The following is a 15,848-nucleotide window of genomic DNA, read 5'->3' on the forward strand; positions in this document are numbered from 1 at the left end:
CGATCCCAATACGAAGTTCGCGAACATCAGGGATATCCATCGGGCTCAAATCGAAGCGGGTGAAAAGGAGGTTATCACGGCTGAATCCAGCGACTCTGAATGCCCTAGTGAGGCTGGCAGCTGTATTGTAGTGGGTGTGGTTGAGGATCAATAGTTAATAGTAATGAGGAGGTTGGGTTGTGATCCCATCGTTTTTGTGGTGCCAGAAACAGGGGGGTGCCAGGAAGTGGGTATGTTGACTTACCACCCAATTGGGACACAGATCTTTGATCGCATTCTGTCAACATTGTCCAGGACTGGAGCACTTGCAGATAACTGGCGAAGCTGCCAATAGAACTCCCTTCGTTCACGAAGAATTCTTTGATGAGCTAGCGAGACAGCCCAGCTAGGCTCCCGAGCTCAGGAAGGTTGTGCTCTACGCTTATAGTGGTCGGCTTTGCGGGCCTTACCTAGAGCACGTGCTTGCATTATCGAGGACGAGGCCAAGGATGTCCATAGAACTTCAAAATATTCAACTGAACAGGAAGCCGAGATGGCTGGATCCAAGGTCTTGCTTTAACTCTTTCGACAGGACTGGATACGCAAATGGGAGAAAGAGATATGAGAAAGAGGTATGAGAAACATGTTGATTATCGTTCCGACGTATGATTTCCTCAGCACGCCGTTGGTCGTATCATCTATTGCAGAAATTCTTCTCTCAACTTATTTCAAAACTAAAAGTGATTACATATAGGCTCAATGCAGTCTTGAGATAATTGACTTGACAGCGGCGATGTACTCAACACCTTCGACCATTGGTCCGGCTTTGGTTTTGCTACATGTACTCACGTAGTCTAGTGTGGGAAGCCAGCAAATGTTCCAGCATTCTTATGGCGGTTCGCAAAAGATTGTGATATAAGCTAGCCAGTGAATGCGGCCGATTAGTCAAAGTAGTTAGCAAGGCAAAAACTCCTTTCTTTTGCTATCACGTTTGTCTAAACACCTCATTTCTTGATACCTGCTGTGAGTACACGGACGTTTGATTTTGTTAGAGAAACTTGAGCCCTTGAACGGTAGTTGGATGTTCCTCTAGCAAAACGACTAACTAATCTCATCAATCAAGTAGTATCCATATGCTACCGCAATACCAACGCGATTCGAATCATTGGGCCCGGACAGGTGGGGGTGGTGGCAAATCTCAACAGCTCATGAGCAGATTTCGAAGAGCGGCTTAGTAACTCAACGTCTTGTAGCAAACTTTACAGTGATATGACGTTTTACAATACGTCTGAGCTCAAAGCATCTGATTTAATTAAGAGTCCTATTGGAGGAGGACTTCTTCATCTTGGCTCAAATTACAAATCGCGAGCAAAGGTGAATAGACCCCTCTGTATGTTAACATTGCAAAGCCGCTTGTCACTCCAAGAACGATTCTCTGAGGCTCAATAGAAGCATTGAAAGACTCTTCGGCAGAAATGTGGCGGCCTTTCATGAGGACCAGTCTCTGAAATTTTACAGACGGCGGAACAATCAGAGCATTATGTTGACATGCGAAATAAGAATTAAGTGAGTCACTCGAGAATGGCAAAGAAGGATAAGCGTGTTTTTTTCGCAGCGATTTATCCAAAGGCAAATGATACATATTGAGGCAAGCGTTGTATCAAGGCATAACAGCCAAAAGAGCATGCTCTATTCCGTCAGGAGATGTGTTAGTCCGTGACCTAGGCACCTTGTCGTACCTTCGACATGCGAAATGAGTCCTCGATTTAAGACATGAGTCACCCGTTAATTCTTGTATGAATATCTTGTTTGCATGTTCCTACAGCACCTGTATGAACAATCGCATGCAATCAATGTAGGACTACCGTAGAAACTCGTCCAACTCGTATTTACGCTAGGCCGTGCTCCCGCTATCTCAGATAGCTTTCGACCAATACTTACCTCGATTCAGACTATAAATCTCAATCAGTGGCGGACATCAGCAAGATTTTGATACCAAGAGAGGCTTAAATCATCAAGTACACGGGCTAGCGCAAATACGAGTTGGACGAGTTTCCACGGTAGGTATCAAAGTAAAGTGGCGAACCGAAGTCGAGTACCGTCGATAGCCATGATTGGTTCTCCCAACCGATCTTTATAGGCGATGAGCTGGGTTGACCTTGAGCTTGGACTCCAACAATTAGAAATGAGACAGGCCACGCCACTCCTGGTACGGACGACCGCATGAAATGAAGAGGCCGCCGCCAAAGACCCTAGCAAGTCAACAAGTCTGCCTAAGCATCTGGCAACCAAACGTATGGGACGAGGTAAGCCCTGAGAAGAACAAGGCATACTTTGAATAAACCTATGGGCTAAGCAATATGCGGACCGGTCCAGGCCACATTTCGACTATGAGAGCAAGGCAGTGCCTGATACCAAGCTGAGGCTATTTGTAGTTCAAAAGACAAAAATGACGACGGTTGGATGACGAGTGTGGCAGAATATGACATGTTGTAGCTTAATCAATCTTGAATAGTCTGTACTCTCTGATCCATGGAGCAGTCTCACCCTATTGACAGCTCACACACTTATCACATCTCTCCGCTGGTGATGAGTCCACGACGTAACCACACTTCGGAGAAACAGCTGAGCCACACATGGCGAAACACGAGCGGACGCAATGACCTCTGGCGCCCTCGCCCTTTCACCGGCGCTTCATGTCCGCTTTAACCACACAGCTCCAGCCACATCAGCCCTATCGCGACGAACGCGGGATCCGCGTGCCATGCCGACCGTGCTTAATAAAGTGGTTTAAACTGGGACTGAGCAGGGAGGAATCGGGCTTTGATAATAATCCACCGGGAGTAAGCCGGTAAAAAGAACAACAAAATTTTGGAGGCCATGCAGAGAGCGCCACAATGACGTCGAAATGCAACAAATATACACACGCAACGAATGGAAAATAGCGGGACAGAGGAGCCAATGGACAAGGGCAAATAAGAGAGAGGCGCAGAATGCGATGCAACAGCGGACGTTGTTGCGATGCGGTAGAGTCTAGACACGGACAGGACCTTTACAGTCACACACGCCGCACCGCAGGACAAATTCTTTATCGAACTATCAGGTGGCCCCGGAGGTGACTCAGCGCGTAAGCCAGGAGTCAAGTCCGTCCGCTGTGTCCGCTGCCCGCGGGTTTTCCTTTACCTCTCCCTCTATTTTGATGTGCTCGGAGCTTTCCAAGGCGCTGCTTTTTCCGGCCCCTTGTGTTATTAGCTGATGATGGGCTGGCTGCTAGCCCCAGCGCTGGAGCTTCCGTCCTCTTTAAGTGGTCTGGTGATGGTTGGACCCAGTCGGAATCTTCGGACATACCTCCGTCCATCCCGAGCAGCGTCACGAGAGATTAGAAAGCAATCCGGTTTGCGGCTCCGTCAGATCTTTCTCCGTTCTTTGACTGGTTAGTTTGCCATTCGGTCATTGATGATTGATCGAATGCCAAACAGACGAGTAAAGAAATGAGAGTACTACGTATAAAGGACTTTGGGCCGCCCATCACCTGTCCCCTTTCGCCTCTCCATCATTTCTTGGATGCACACTGTGATACCCAGCTTGCTTGCCTTCCTGCCTCTCTTGATTTTCTCTCTTCTGTTGGTTGTCTTACCTCTCACCTGCGGACAGAACCACAAGCCCCCTGAATTTCCTACAGCCGCACGTCATCTGCCATTCCACTAGCAGTCATGTCAGCAGCGGCAGCGATTGCGCAACCGCCATCGGCGACAACAATACCTCACATCGGTGATACGAGTCCCCGTCCCAGCGAGACCTCAGATGACGTCTCAACATTGAAGCCCGCCGGTCAGGCATCATGGAAGAAGAAGCATGGCCTGCATCTTGGCCGCAGCAATAGCGACCACAGCAATAACAGCGCAAAACATGAAATCAACCGCACAGCATCGCCTAAGCGGTCCAAGACGTTCTGGAAGTCATTCAAGTACCTCCTCGACTTGACGCCAAAACAAGTTGACGATTTCATGGCATCTTATGTCATTTACAGCCTTGACTGGGCAGATGAGGAGCAGATGGTTAAGACGCTCGGCCCGGATTACAAGACCAAAGTCGGCGACTGTTTGCAAGCTTACTATGGAGTCCTGAATCACCTTTGCGCGCTGGGCGACGTGGAGAAGATGTACATCCCTCCCTTGATGGACAAGAAGGCGTCCGTTCTCGATAATCAGATGCTGTACGAGGAGTCGATCGCCCAGGATATTGGTCTGAAACCGGGAGACAGGGTCCTGGACCTTGGATGCGGCCGCGGAAGAGTCGCGGCCCACATGGCGGCTGTCACCGGCGCCGTGGTCACCGGTCTAAATATTGACCCGAACCAGATCGCCCAGGCCAGGGACTTCACCGAGCAGATGGGTCTGGAAAACAGCTTCACGATTCAGGACATGAACGAACTGCCGCTGCCCTTCAAGGACAACTCTTTTGACGCATTCTACCAGATCCAGGCACTTAGCCTGTGCAAAGACCTCCCGAAACTATTCAGCGAGCTGCGCCGCGTCCTGAAGCCCGGCGCCAAGATTTCGTTGCTGGATTGGGTTAGTCTCCCGGCGTACGATGCGACGAACCCGGAGCACGCGGAGTTGATGCGGCGGACAAAGCCACTGATCGGAGCTGTGGGGACACCGACGCCCGAAACTTTCGAAAAAGCCTTGAAAGATGCTGGTTTCGCCATTTTGAAGTCGGACAATGCCAGCATAGATGGACTACAGGCGCCACTCATCGACAAGGCCGACGTGTACTTTCGCAGTTTGCGACAGGTTATTCTTGGTCTGGTCAAGGTGCACTTGCTGCCGCCCCACTTCAAGACGCTCATCAACCGGCTTTGTCTGGACGGGCAGGCCTTTGTCAAGATGGACACCATGCGGTTGGTGACGACGAGTTATAGAATCATTGCGCAGAAGCAGTGATCTTTTCTGAGGCGCTTGGGGAGTGTGGATATTTGTTTAACGGCATGGCATTGATTTTAGAGCTATTTGATATTACTTTGACAGTGTGGCGAAGGGCTGATCTACGCTCTCGATGGTCGTCTCGAAAACGTAGCATACGTGCTTTTGAAACTTAATTGCTGGATTCATAATATACCATAGATCATGAGGAATCGTAACGATACTATGAAAATTCAATACATCTCACCATGCATTGACTGAGACTCCAACATCTAACAGTCATGAAGTACAAGTTGCATTGGAACGAGAACTTCATCTTTGCAGTATTCTTGAGTGACTATGCAACAACGCAATCATAGTAGACGATTTGGCAAAATGTAAAATTTCGGCAAAATGTAAGCATGGCTGCGCCACCACTCAGTGCGGTCTGAAGGAACTTGAGAACAGCTAGCCCAAGGGGAAGGGAGTCACGACCATGACTCCTGGCCTGGCTGGCCACTACATCGCGTAACACAAGTCCCCAAAGGTGGAAGCCAGTCGAAGTCAACCCTGACCGTCATAGCTTTCAAGTTGATGATGTCTGACCACGTTTGACGCTGTCTGGGTACCACTGGACTCATAAGTCTCGGGCTCAACTTCATGATTGCCGTATTTCGACTCAGTATCGGAAGCTCCAGAACTAGCACCGTGCTTATAATTCGATGATAGCCTGATGACGTTGCCTTCTATGTTGTCGATCGTGATGTTAACGTAGCAGGCTCTTTTACGGTACAGTCTGGAATCTATTCGACAAGCTATTGCCGAGCTAACTAGCATCTGCATGAAATTGCCCATATCGTTCACCAGTCAACCTGGCACCTAATCTAAATATTTTCACTCCACCTGCATTTGGTAGAACGCAAGCGTACTTCCAGGCTATCCTTTGCAACTGTCGCTTGGGGGGTTGAATGTCTAACTAATCTCTACAGCCTCACTTTCGAAGTTTGACATCAACGAGAGCTCAGAGGTAATAAAGCCAAGTGGTACTATGTAGAATCGCTTTGCCGGTAGAAAGTGCTTGGTGTTACCCGGCGGAGAAAAGCCCGGGGATTTCAATGTTCAGAGTGTGGCGGTGACGAGATAGGTTCCTGCGGGTATCCGGGACGAGGACAGTCGCCTCGGACACAACAGACCACACATCTTAGATCGGAACCGTGGAGAGCTTTCCGCGGTGCCTTTTGCCAGATACACAGATGCGGCTAAGTGCTTTGGTGCTCTTGATCGAGGTCACATGTCACCTAAGAAGTTGTGGTAAATGCCACGATAGTTGCTCAAAGTCTGCTGTTCCCTTTTACGGGCGCCTAAAAATAGTCATTCTTGAGCCAAAGAAGTCAGCGATAAAAGGCATTGGACCACTTCCGACTCGTCCTCTTGAGGTTCTCAGGATATCGTGGCGTGAGACAAACGTGCGATCGTGGGAAATGAGTGCCTGATATCACGATGGCTATGCCGCTTTGGCATAATGTCCGCAACACTGCCATTACGATGTCGAACTACAACTTAGCGTGTCTCATTCTCGGTGGTTTCGGAGGCATTCATTGTACAATGTATGACGACTTTGTCGGAATGTTTCTTTTTCACGCTTCGTGCAATCTTTAGGCAATAGCATAACTTTGGTGGAATCTCATCCCAAGGTGTATGGCCTTGAGCTCATCTGATGTCATAGTAAACTACGTGCGAGCTGAAAATACCATGAGTCTGGAACTAGAGAAAAAGCCCTGGAGCTGGAACTGTATCTGTATAGTCATCCAGTCGGGGTCCAAGCATGAGCTGTGACGGCCCGGCTCGAGAACCCGAGCGGCCTTCAGTTCCGAACCTGGCACTGACTCGGTGATCTGGATAATTCAGGTCACGGGAGATGGCTTCCCAAATATTGGGTGGCAATCATGGATTCATGGTATACAGTGCCATGCCGTGCCTCCTGATGTGGCTGTGTGTTGGCCATCCTAGGCCAGATGAATACCATTTGTTTGCCTCGATGTAGCCTGAATATCATCAAAATTCGTGTCATCAGGGGTTGTGACTGCAATCTCAAGTTTGACCGGGAGATGAGATGTCTTGAGCTCTAGACGAGGGCCTTGTTTGCGGTCACACTGCAACGGCACGGAACGAAAGGCGTGCATCCCTATTGGGTTCTCTTTCGATGGTGGGACAAGCTTTACAGAGGCAAAAGATGACATCGTGTTTGAAAATTTTCGCTCTTACCACCTCGAGGAACTTCATTATCGTGTCCAGCGTTTTTGTAGTGACACAGATCATCAGGGACTATATCTCCCGAGTACGCAATGATTGACGATGATTGGCGATACTGAAGCGTTGCTGGTGTTTTCGAGACGATACGGCCGACGATAAAAGGGGCAATGACAAGACCAACTTTCTTATGACCTCTTCTCTTCAACTATTCAATCATTCGAATTCATCGCAGTCGCCAGATAATCATCATCAAGTACTTGATCATCCAAAGATTTCCGCTCTGGCTTTGAAGCATCGCACTTCTCATCACGCCCATCTCTCATTACACAGGATCTTGATCTCACCCATAATGCTGGCCATCTTGAGCCTACCCTGGGTGCTCGCCGCTGTGCTCGGTATCGCCCAGGCTTCTCCAACGAACGTTGTCGATGTCGATCTCCCCGAAGCCGTAAAGCCCGCAGCTCCGACGAAGACTTTCATCCTCACTCAAGAGGACGTCGACGCCTACTACGAAGAGAACAGCATTACTGGTGTAGTGGGAATGAATGGAATGGACGATATCTCGCTCTCAGACTTGGATGACGCTCCCGTCTACAACATCACCTGCCCCGAAAAATGGCAAGTCTATTATTATAATTGGTGGCCGTAAGATACCCTGTCCCATGATCATAATGCTCATTGAGCATACTGAAGCAGATACGTCGCAGTTTACTCAACACGATGTGCCGCACAATAACCAAGATGGGAGGAGCCTGGACGGACGGGCCATGGACTGGCGTCTTCGGTGGCAATCAAGCCAAAATAGACAGAGCTAGAAAAGTCACCTTCGACTGGGTACAGACGGGTGAGGATTGTCAAGGAAGCTGCGTGCAAGTCTTCAGCACTTTGCGCAACGCGGGTTCGTGTAAGTGAATCTGCCCCCATCAGCTTACTTTACGTCCTACTACGGCCTCATGCCATCGCCTAGATGAGCAATACTGACGGTACCTCGATAGGCCGCGGCGATGAGTTCTGGATGCATGAAAAGATTAACATGAACTACGAGGGCTGCGGAATCGCAAAGTTCGAGTATCAATACCAGCAACAAGGGGTACTGGAAAACGGAAGAGGAGAATGCTGGAACACCAAGGATTACCGGCCGACATACCTGCCCGTGAAAGCAATTGTCAAGGATTTCTGTGAACAGTCCATCAAGACGATCCGACAGCGAGGAGCCGATCAGTTCGTCAAGGACGTTTCACGTGGAAAGGACGGACACTATTTCACGAGTTATAACCGCCAGGTCGACGATGCGGTGAACAATACCAGGCTGTACGATGTCGGCATGATTCACTTCTGGATCAAGCCGAGGAACAATACCATTGCTTGTCCTGCGGGCAAGACCGTTCAAGACATCATTGAGGATAAAGTAGGCGGGCTCAACGAGGCGCTGTGCCAGCAGCGCATCTTATCTATCGAGAATATGGACTGTAAGTACCCTTTGCGTCCAGGATAGCGAAGACGGCACATTGGCTGATTCTGAGATGAACCATAGGTGGAGCTCCCCTGGGCAAAAGCGATGGCGGACGCTTGTTTGCAGACTGTTTCGAGTGGGGAGTCGAAGCATCTGGTTACAATGGCATCGACATTCTTGATTAAGCTGTCGGGACAGGGCCGTACTCGCTTCTCTCATACGGGCTCACCACATTCATTGGCAATGTAAAGGCTGGCTGGGCTAGCCGTTGTGATGTTTTGGGGAGGATATCTCCGCGATTTCGCAGCCACAGCAATCTTTGACTGAGAATGCTGGCCAAACGCTAGGTCTTTTTCCTGATTTTGACGAAATTGAATCATATTGTAAGCTGAAATTGATCTTGTCGAGACAACAACTACGAGTTTCATTCTGCTGGTATCCGTATTGTTGTGAGTAAAGATGGCGCTCGGCCGAATGAAGTCGCAACATCGCAGATACGGCCAGGGAGGCCTAAGACCGACTTGGCGGTCTCACAAAAAGGAGTGGAGAGGTGGGCTGGCGGGGATTTCTCCGGAAAGGATGGGCAGGCGCGGCTCATTAAGATGTGAGATAGCCGACGTTGACCGAAAACGCCCGTATGAGAACAACGATTGCTGATGAGATGAAGCCTCAAATCAACACATGAGGCTACATATGAGCACTCATTGAGAGGTCAACGTGAGTTGAGAAACCAAAGATGAGAATGAGCAAGTAATAATTGAATTGAGACACGTGACGTCGTGGGATACTGTGAGTCCAGATCCGAGGCTCAACCGCGAAGAAGAGATAATAAAGACGCTAAGACCGAAAAAGGCAAGGTGCCCCACGTTTGGTTCCTTCCCTTCCCGAGTGACAGAACTGCTGCACTGGCTGAACATTGAAGCAGGCGCAGGCACTGCGCAGTCTCTCTTTCCCGCGGATGTCGCCCTCCATTCTTCCGACCGCCCGGAAAAGAATAAAGCGGATCTGATGGTCAGTTCCAGCCATTCAGATAACTGGAAACGGCAGAGAATTGGAGACCAGCCACTTACGGAATCCCCATGGTGCCCCACCTGCGCAGGCGTTGGAGAGAAAGAACGGAAAGCACGACGGCCAGCCGATAAAGAGCAGGAGCAGAAAAAAAAGCCTGCCTCAGTCAGTATCTGCTACCTTCGGTCTGTACTTTGACCGTGTACCGTTCCCAGTTACCGTCCCCGTCTGTCGCCGTGGTACCTTGTTCTTGCGGCATTTGACAGCCAGCAACTCTACCTTTCTCGAATTCCACTCTTTTTCTGAATTCTTCCACTCCCCAACTCCTCCGATCCCGAACAACATCTATTGCTCCGCGAATACCCTCACGAGGCACCAACGACCGTCACGATGCTTTCCCGAGGATCCGCCCGCACTGCGCAGGTACGTCGCCTCTTTTCCAACTCTCAATTGAGTCCCTTTTCTGCTGTGCAAGCCGCGACGTGGTTTTTTTCTCGGTGTGTGTCTGTGCATCGTGATCGCAGAGGCAAGGCTGCGATGTAAGAGGGGGAGAAACAACAACAACAAGCACCAAATTGCGACCTGGTAGATGACGCAGAAAATACGACGACGTCGGCCAGGATGAAAGGTTTTGAAAGGAATACACGAGAAGCAGACATATTCACAAGCACACAAAGCACACGACCGCCAGAAAATGGCCACACATGCAGCGAGATATGTCACGATAACCCACGGACAAATGGCTAACAATCCTCCCCCACACAGATTCTGCGCACCGCGCAGCCCGCGCGCGCCTACGCCACGGTCGGCTCTGACATCTTCAAGCCCACCAAGTTTGGCGGCAAGTACACGGTCACGTTGATCCCTGGTGACGGTATCGGTGCCGAGGTCGCCGAGAGCGTCAAGACCATCTTCAAGGCCGACAACGTCCCCATTGAGTGGGAGCAGGTCGAGGTCTCTGGTCTCAACACCACCACCCCCGAGAAGACTGAGGATCTCTTCCGCGAGTCCGTCGCCTCCCTTCGCCGCAACAAGCTCGGCCTCAAGGGTATCCTTCACACTCCCATTGAGCGTTCCGGCCACCAGTCCTTCAACGTCGCCATGCGCCAGGAGCTCGACATCTACGCCTCCATCTCCCTCATCAAGAACATTCCCGGCTACCAGACCCGCCATGAGGGTGTCGACCTCGCCATCATCCGTGAGAACACCGAGGGTGAGTACTCTGGCCTTGAGCACCAGTCCGTCCCCGGTGTCGTCGAGTCCCTCAAGATCATCACCCGCGCCAAGTCTGAGCGCATCGCCAAGTTCGCCTTCAACTTCGCTCTGGCCAACAACCGCAAGAAGGTCACCTGCATTCACAAGGCCAACATCATGAAGTTGGCTGACGGTCTCTTCCGCTCCACCTTCCACCGTGTCGCCAACGACTACCCCACCCTCGAGGTCAACGACATGATTGTCGACAACGCCTCCATGCAGGCTGTTAGCAAGCCCCAGCAGTTCGATGTCATGGTCATGCCTAACCTGTACGGTGGCATTCTGTCCAACATCGGCGCTGCCCTTGTCGGTGGTGCTGGTATCGTCCCCGGTTGCAACATGGGCCGTGATGTTGCTGTCTTCGAGCCTGGTTGCCGTCACGTCGGCCTCGACATCAAGGGCAAGGACCAGGCCAACCCCACTGCTCTGATTCTGTCCGGTGCCATGCTTCTCCGTCACCTTGGTCTCGATGACCACGCCAACCGCATTTCCCAGGCCATCTACGGCGTCATTGCCGAGGGGTAAGTTCTTTCGTCTCTCCTGGGATTGCAATGAGAATAGCTGCTAACAACCCAACAGCCAGGTCCGCACCCGTGACATGGGCGGTGAGGCCACCACCCACCAGTTCACCAAGGCCATCCTCGACAAGATGGATACCTTGTAAATACAGCTACAGACACACAAACCACCATCCCTGTAGCTATACGATAAACCAACCACAGCGGGCGGCTTCCCACCCTCCTCAAAACGACCCCCTATTTACCTACCTTTTCCCCCGACAACGCGATTAGACTCGAAATGAGGCGAGACTGGGACGGAGATAGATACCACCGACGCGGTCGAATTGCATAAACAAGCGGAGGAATAGATTTCTGGGGAGGAAGGCTCGGTCTTGCTGGGAGATTGTAGTTGTACCAGTTGTACGTAGCATAGGAGTCACGCAAAGCATATGAGTTCCTTTTTCGTTGTTTGAACAAGACCTGACCAAGCTCCACTGGCCCCATGTGCTCTCTTTTATATGTTCAAGGTGACAATTGCCCCAGATTCTAAACTTAGTCCATTATCTATTGATGACGAATGCCCGCGCTGCTATTCGACGACTCGTGTTCCCTCGAACCAGTTTCGCATTGTCATCAGGTATCTACTATCACCGACGTTGCTCGGAGTACATATAGCCTTGCGCCGAACGAAACGGCATCATTCTCATGAAGTTCTCAGCCTCGCCTCAAGCGTGGGGCATCTGCGGACTTGACAAACCAATTAGCGGTCGTGCTGGCTACATGATCTCGGACGTGAGTTTGGCTTCGGCTCGGAGAGCTGGCGGCGTGCTGACTCGGATAACATCGGCAATCCGAGGTGGTGCTCGGGCGCCGATGTCTCGGCCGTTTGGTTGGTGGGCCTTTTGGTTTTGCCGAGGTTAAGCCTTTTGGGTGCCATATGCTTTCTTCAGTCTTGAAGATGAGTGAAGAATGTGGGTCGGTTCTGGATAAGAGACAACTTTGTTGCTTTTGTCACAGCAACGAGGAGTCTTTGGGAACAGTCTGGTCGGTGTATTTTCCAGTCTGGCGTTGTAAATGTGACAGTTTTGTAGTGTCAGTTTGTGTTGACGTTTAGGTGCAATCGCGTAGCTGGACTGTTTGCTATCAAAAACTGAGAGTCAGTGTCTAATTGAGTTGAGTGGTAATAAGAGATACTCTTGAGTTGTCTGAGCCCTGAATAACTGCAGCAACACAGACACCAACGCCGACGACAGCAACTAAAGTTTTCCGGTATCTGCAACCCGAAGATTGCTGTCCAGAAGTTTCTTTTACTCTCGACAAATTTCGAGGCTCACGTTGCTTCATCCAGATTTTGAATATCTTTTATAAGCATCGCTGGCCCCCTAAGTCTTATTATATAGTTATTACCTACTTATGATTAGTGATGCCACCACGCAAGCATTCATGGCAAGCAATGCTGGCAACTTGTGCGATGAGGTAATGGATTAGCCTCAAAACTTGAGGAGTGATGCGGGAGAATGCTTTTCAATTCAGGGCAGAAAAACATCATACAACTGACAAGAAAGCCATATTTCACCATATGTTCTTGGCAAGCGAGCTGAAGATTGACAAACCTCCAGAGAAAAATACGGTCCTTGTCAATGCCTGAGCTAAGAGAGCTTCACACTTGCGTACTTGGCAAGTATTTCAGCTCCTCCCGACCACTCTCGCCAGACAGAATCTCTGTACACATTCAAAGCCTCCTAGTGCCAGTACGTATAACTTCCCTATTTGAGTCAACGAGGACAGGATCGATAGTCCGTTCATCTCATGTCTAACAAGCTTAACTAGCAAACCCAAAAATAACAGCTCACGTCTGACGATCGGCCATCTAGAGACAGTTACTCGCACACGACCGATCTAGCAGCCAGGCTCCTGGGTAGTCCCAGATTACGCTCATAGTGTCTTGTGTCACATCTCACACCGAGGGGTTCAGTAATCTCTGATGACAATCTGCATCCACTCCGGGGCTACCTAGCTGGGGCGTAAAAGGGGGGTTGGAGGTGCACGCAAGCGCGTGACAAGATTGCTTGCCGCTCTATAGGTACACTCTTTGGCTCTTTTCCTATTGTGTCTACTTTATTGTCACTGTTCTTTTGTTCTCTATTTCTATGAACCCTACTTCTATGAACCCGATCCCTTTTCTGTCTTTGAAGAGCATTCTTCAATGGATATGTAGAAGAAAAAGTGATAGCAGAAAGAATCAAAAAAGGAAAGAACAAGATCAGGTAAGAGGGCGTGCAAATCTTGTTGACTAGGATTCTATTCTGTCACCCGATTGGCAGGAAGAGAGACATCTGAGATCTTGAGAGTGGTTGAAGCTGAGACAGCCTGTAATCTCTGACGAGCTTCCCTCTTTTTTGTACGACTTGCGATTTTCTCTATGGCTTGAGAGGGTAACTGACTACCTCTCACAACTCACTGAGATAGTCCTACAGTTCTGTACGAGATTCTTGAGTCTTGACTCCTTTTCCATCATTGTATGTGGTTTACTGTGCTCCCATCACAAACCTACTACACCATAACACCGGACGTCAGAGAATCCCCGACCCGACATCTTCAGAAAACTCAGTCGCCAAAGAAGCAATACAATCGCAGATCGCCTCCATCTTGCCTCAATTTTACTCATGAGAAACAGCAAAACAGCCCACACTGGCCTCGAAGCGCCGTGTCAGGGTGCTATCGTACAGGGCTCGCGGAAGTCAACTACATGAGTCCCCATTGGCCGAGTTTCAGCCACCCAATTTGTGTAAGCGATTCTCGGGAATCGAAGACGGCCGAAATTCTGGGTCCTCTGGTGGATAGATTTCTGTACGATCGATCGCAGATACTCCGCCGGATCAGAAACAGAAACAGGTTCATGGGAACCGACACACAGTCACCCAGCATGAGCGAGCGATATATCGGTATCCAGAACCCAGATCTGGCAGACTATCCTTGCCAGGCAGGGCAGTTTCGACGGAAGCACTGTCTGCAACACCGAATCACACATGCCCCCTTGAAATGTCTCTGCAACATGGAGGCATCTGTCCATGTCGGCTTTGTCACACAGGAAAGTCAGCGGAGAGCGCACATATATCCACCAATCGCGAGACGAAATAATCAATTCAGCCTTGGAACATCTCAAAGTATGCATGAGATTTACTTCATCTCGAGCAGAGCATGCACTGCGGGTGCATCTCAAAAATGACGATGCAGCAATAACCCGTCTTGCAGGGCAGGCCTCGAGGAGCAAGAACCCGAGTTCGCGCTGGGAGGTGGGGGGATGGAACGGGACAGGCGTCTACCCAGCAGCCAGCCGCTCAAGAGGCCAAGAAAACAGCCAACTCGCAAGGACTTCCCAACTTGTTACGCCGACATCAATAGTTTCCCCTTTTTTCCTCTCTCACTGTCTCTACCCTAGAATGATTGGATGGTCGGGAACTTTCAAAAGTTGGCATAAGGCGAATCGGCACGTCTTGATTTCAGGTGTCTCTGTAGGCAGACGCAATCTCTGTTGTCTTATTCGACCTGGAGAACGAGTTGCCGAGAGAAGGGGGTGCCTTGTTCCAAAGATCCGGGACCCGTGTAACCTCGCGGCAGCATCCGCTGTGGCCGGCACACATTGTATGCCATATGGCCTTTACCCTGTTACAAAAGCCATGCTTTCCAGCGGGCGTTGGCAGCTCTGTTCACCTACCCCGCTTCAACGGCACAATCCTAATGAGTTCAATGGTCAGCATGATAATCTCTGTCAAGGCAGTCGTGGAAGAAGATTTTGTTTGCCCTCTTGGCGCATATGCTTCCTTTTAACCCCCCTTGCACTAGACATTGCTTACATTCTCGTGGGAGTTTTGCGGATCGGCTCTCCTAGCGTCGGCGTCAGCCATGCGGGAGCAAGGATCAGTCTCACTCTTGAAAATCCTGAGATTCTCTCTTACACCCGCTCCCCCACCCCTCATTAACGTCAGGCCCTCGTCGACAGGGATGTAAACAGCGAAAGAAGCACTCATGTCTTTCCGGACATGCAGATCCAGTGGCTTGATTTCTGTGTTACAACAAGACTTGAATTATCGTTGTCTTGTGATCAAAGAAGTGCAGATGCCGGGCCAGGGTCATCATGTCAAACATTGTTGGGAGTTGCAGTTGGTGGCGTTTTGACTTGGGTGGAAATTGTTTGCCTGTCTTGTCTTCGATACCGTTGGTCCGGACATGGCTTGGAACACCCCTGGCGAAGGATTGTGATGGCTTTATGGGGGGTAAGCATCGAAGTTGCAGATTCGGTCTAGGAAGAAATCCCTTTGGGTGACATGTTTGGCGGGTCAAAGGCCCGGTAGAAAATGGAATCAAAGGTGAAAGGTGGAATATCGACAATGGCTTGCTTTTTTCTCCTCTGGGTTTTGGTATTCCTTCCTTAAAGATGGGCATTCGCTCCTTCTCAAGGAATGTCGTCCGATCTTTTGGGAACTCTAGACGTTT

General features: G+C 50.1%; 6 protein-coding genes across 6 annotated transcripts; 4 read left to right on the top strand and 2 right to left on the bottom strand.

Moving 5' to 3' along the window:
• Window positions 1-2,713: 2,713 nt before the first annotated feature.
• On the bottom strand, window positions 2,714-3,010 carry CTAM01_16266 (uncharacterized protein; the record flags this gene model as incomplete). Its single annotated transcript, XM_060532259.1, has 1 exon — window positions 2,714-3,010. A coding segment is annotated over one exon (297 nt), but the record flags the coding sequence as incomplete, so codon positions are not given.
• A 682-nt stretch (window positions 3,011-3,692) lies between these two features.
• On the top strand, window positions 3,693-4,925 carry CTAM01_16267 (methyltransferase domain-containing protein; the record flags this gene model as incomplete). Its single annotated transcript, XM_060532260.1, has 1 exon — window positions 3,693-4,925. The coding sequence occupies one exon, from the start codon at window positions 3,693-3,695 to the stop codon at window positions 4,923-4,925; it is 1,233 nt and encodes a 410-aa protein (XP_060373145.1).
• Window positions 4,926-7,485: 2,560 nt separating this feature from the next.
• CTAM01_16268 (uncharacterized protein) lies at window positions 7,486-8,774 on the top strand (the record flags this gene model as incomplete). The annotated part of the gene is made up of 4 exons (XM_060532261.1): window positions 7,486-7,781; window positions 7,844-8,040; window positions 8,132-8,605; window positions 8,671-8,774. The coding sequence occupies 4 exons, from the start codon at window positions 7,486-7,488 to the stop codon at window positions 8,772-8,774; spliced, it is 1,071 nt and encodes a 356-aa protein (XP_060373146.1).
• A 1,213-nt stretch (window positions 8,775-9,987) lies between these two features.
• Window positions 9,988-11,515, top strand: CTAM01_16269 (isocitrate dehydrogenase subunit 1; the record flags this gene model as incomplete). Its single annotated transcript, XM_060532262.1, has 3 exons — window positions 9,988-10,020; window positions 10,363-11,372; window positions 11,431-11,515. The coding sequence occupies 3 exons, from the start codon at window positions 9,988-9,990 to the stop codon at window positions 11,513-11,515; spliced, it is 1,128 nt and encodes a 375-aa protein (XP_060373147.1).
• Window positions 11,516-14,524: 3,009 nt separating this feature from the next.
• On the top strand, window positions 14,525-15,334 carry CTAM01_16270 (uncharacterized protein; the record flags this gene model as incomplete). The annotated part of the gene is made up of 1 exon (XM_060532263.1): window positions 14,525-15,334. One exon carries the CDS (start codon window positions 14,525-14,527, stop codon window positions 15,332-15,334), a length of 810 nt encoding a protein of 269 aa, XP_060373148.1.
• Window positions 15,335-15,487: 153 nt separating this feature from the next.
• On the bottom strand, window positions 15,488-15,583 carry CTAM01_16271 (uncharacterized protein; the record flags this gene model as incomplete). Its single annotated transcript, XM_060532264.1, has 1 exon — window positions 15,488-15,583. The coding sequence occupies one exon, from the start codon at window positions 15,581-15,583 to the stop codon at window positions 15,488-15,490; it is 96 nt and encodes a 31-aa protein (XP_060373149.1).
• Window positions 15,584-15,848: the final 265 nt, after the last annotated feature.

This window comes from Colletotrichum tamarilloi, assembly GCF_030869305.1.
Source record: "Colletotrichum tamarilloi strain Tom-12 chromosome Unknown Scaffold_209.1, whole genome shotgun sequence".
Lineage (NCBI taxonomy): Eukaryota > Fungi > Ascomycota > Sordariomycetes > Glomerellales > Glomerellaceae > Colletotrichum > Colletotrichum tamarilloi.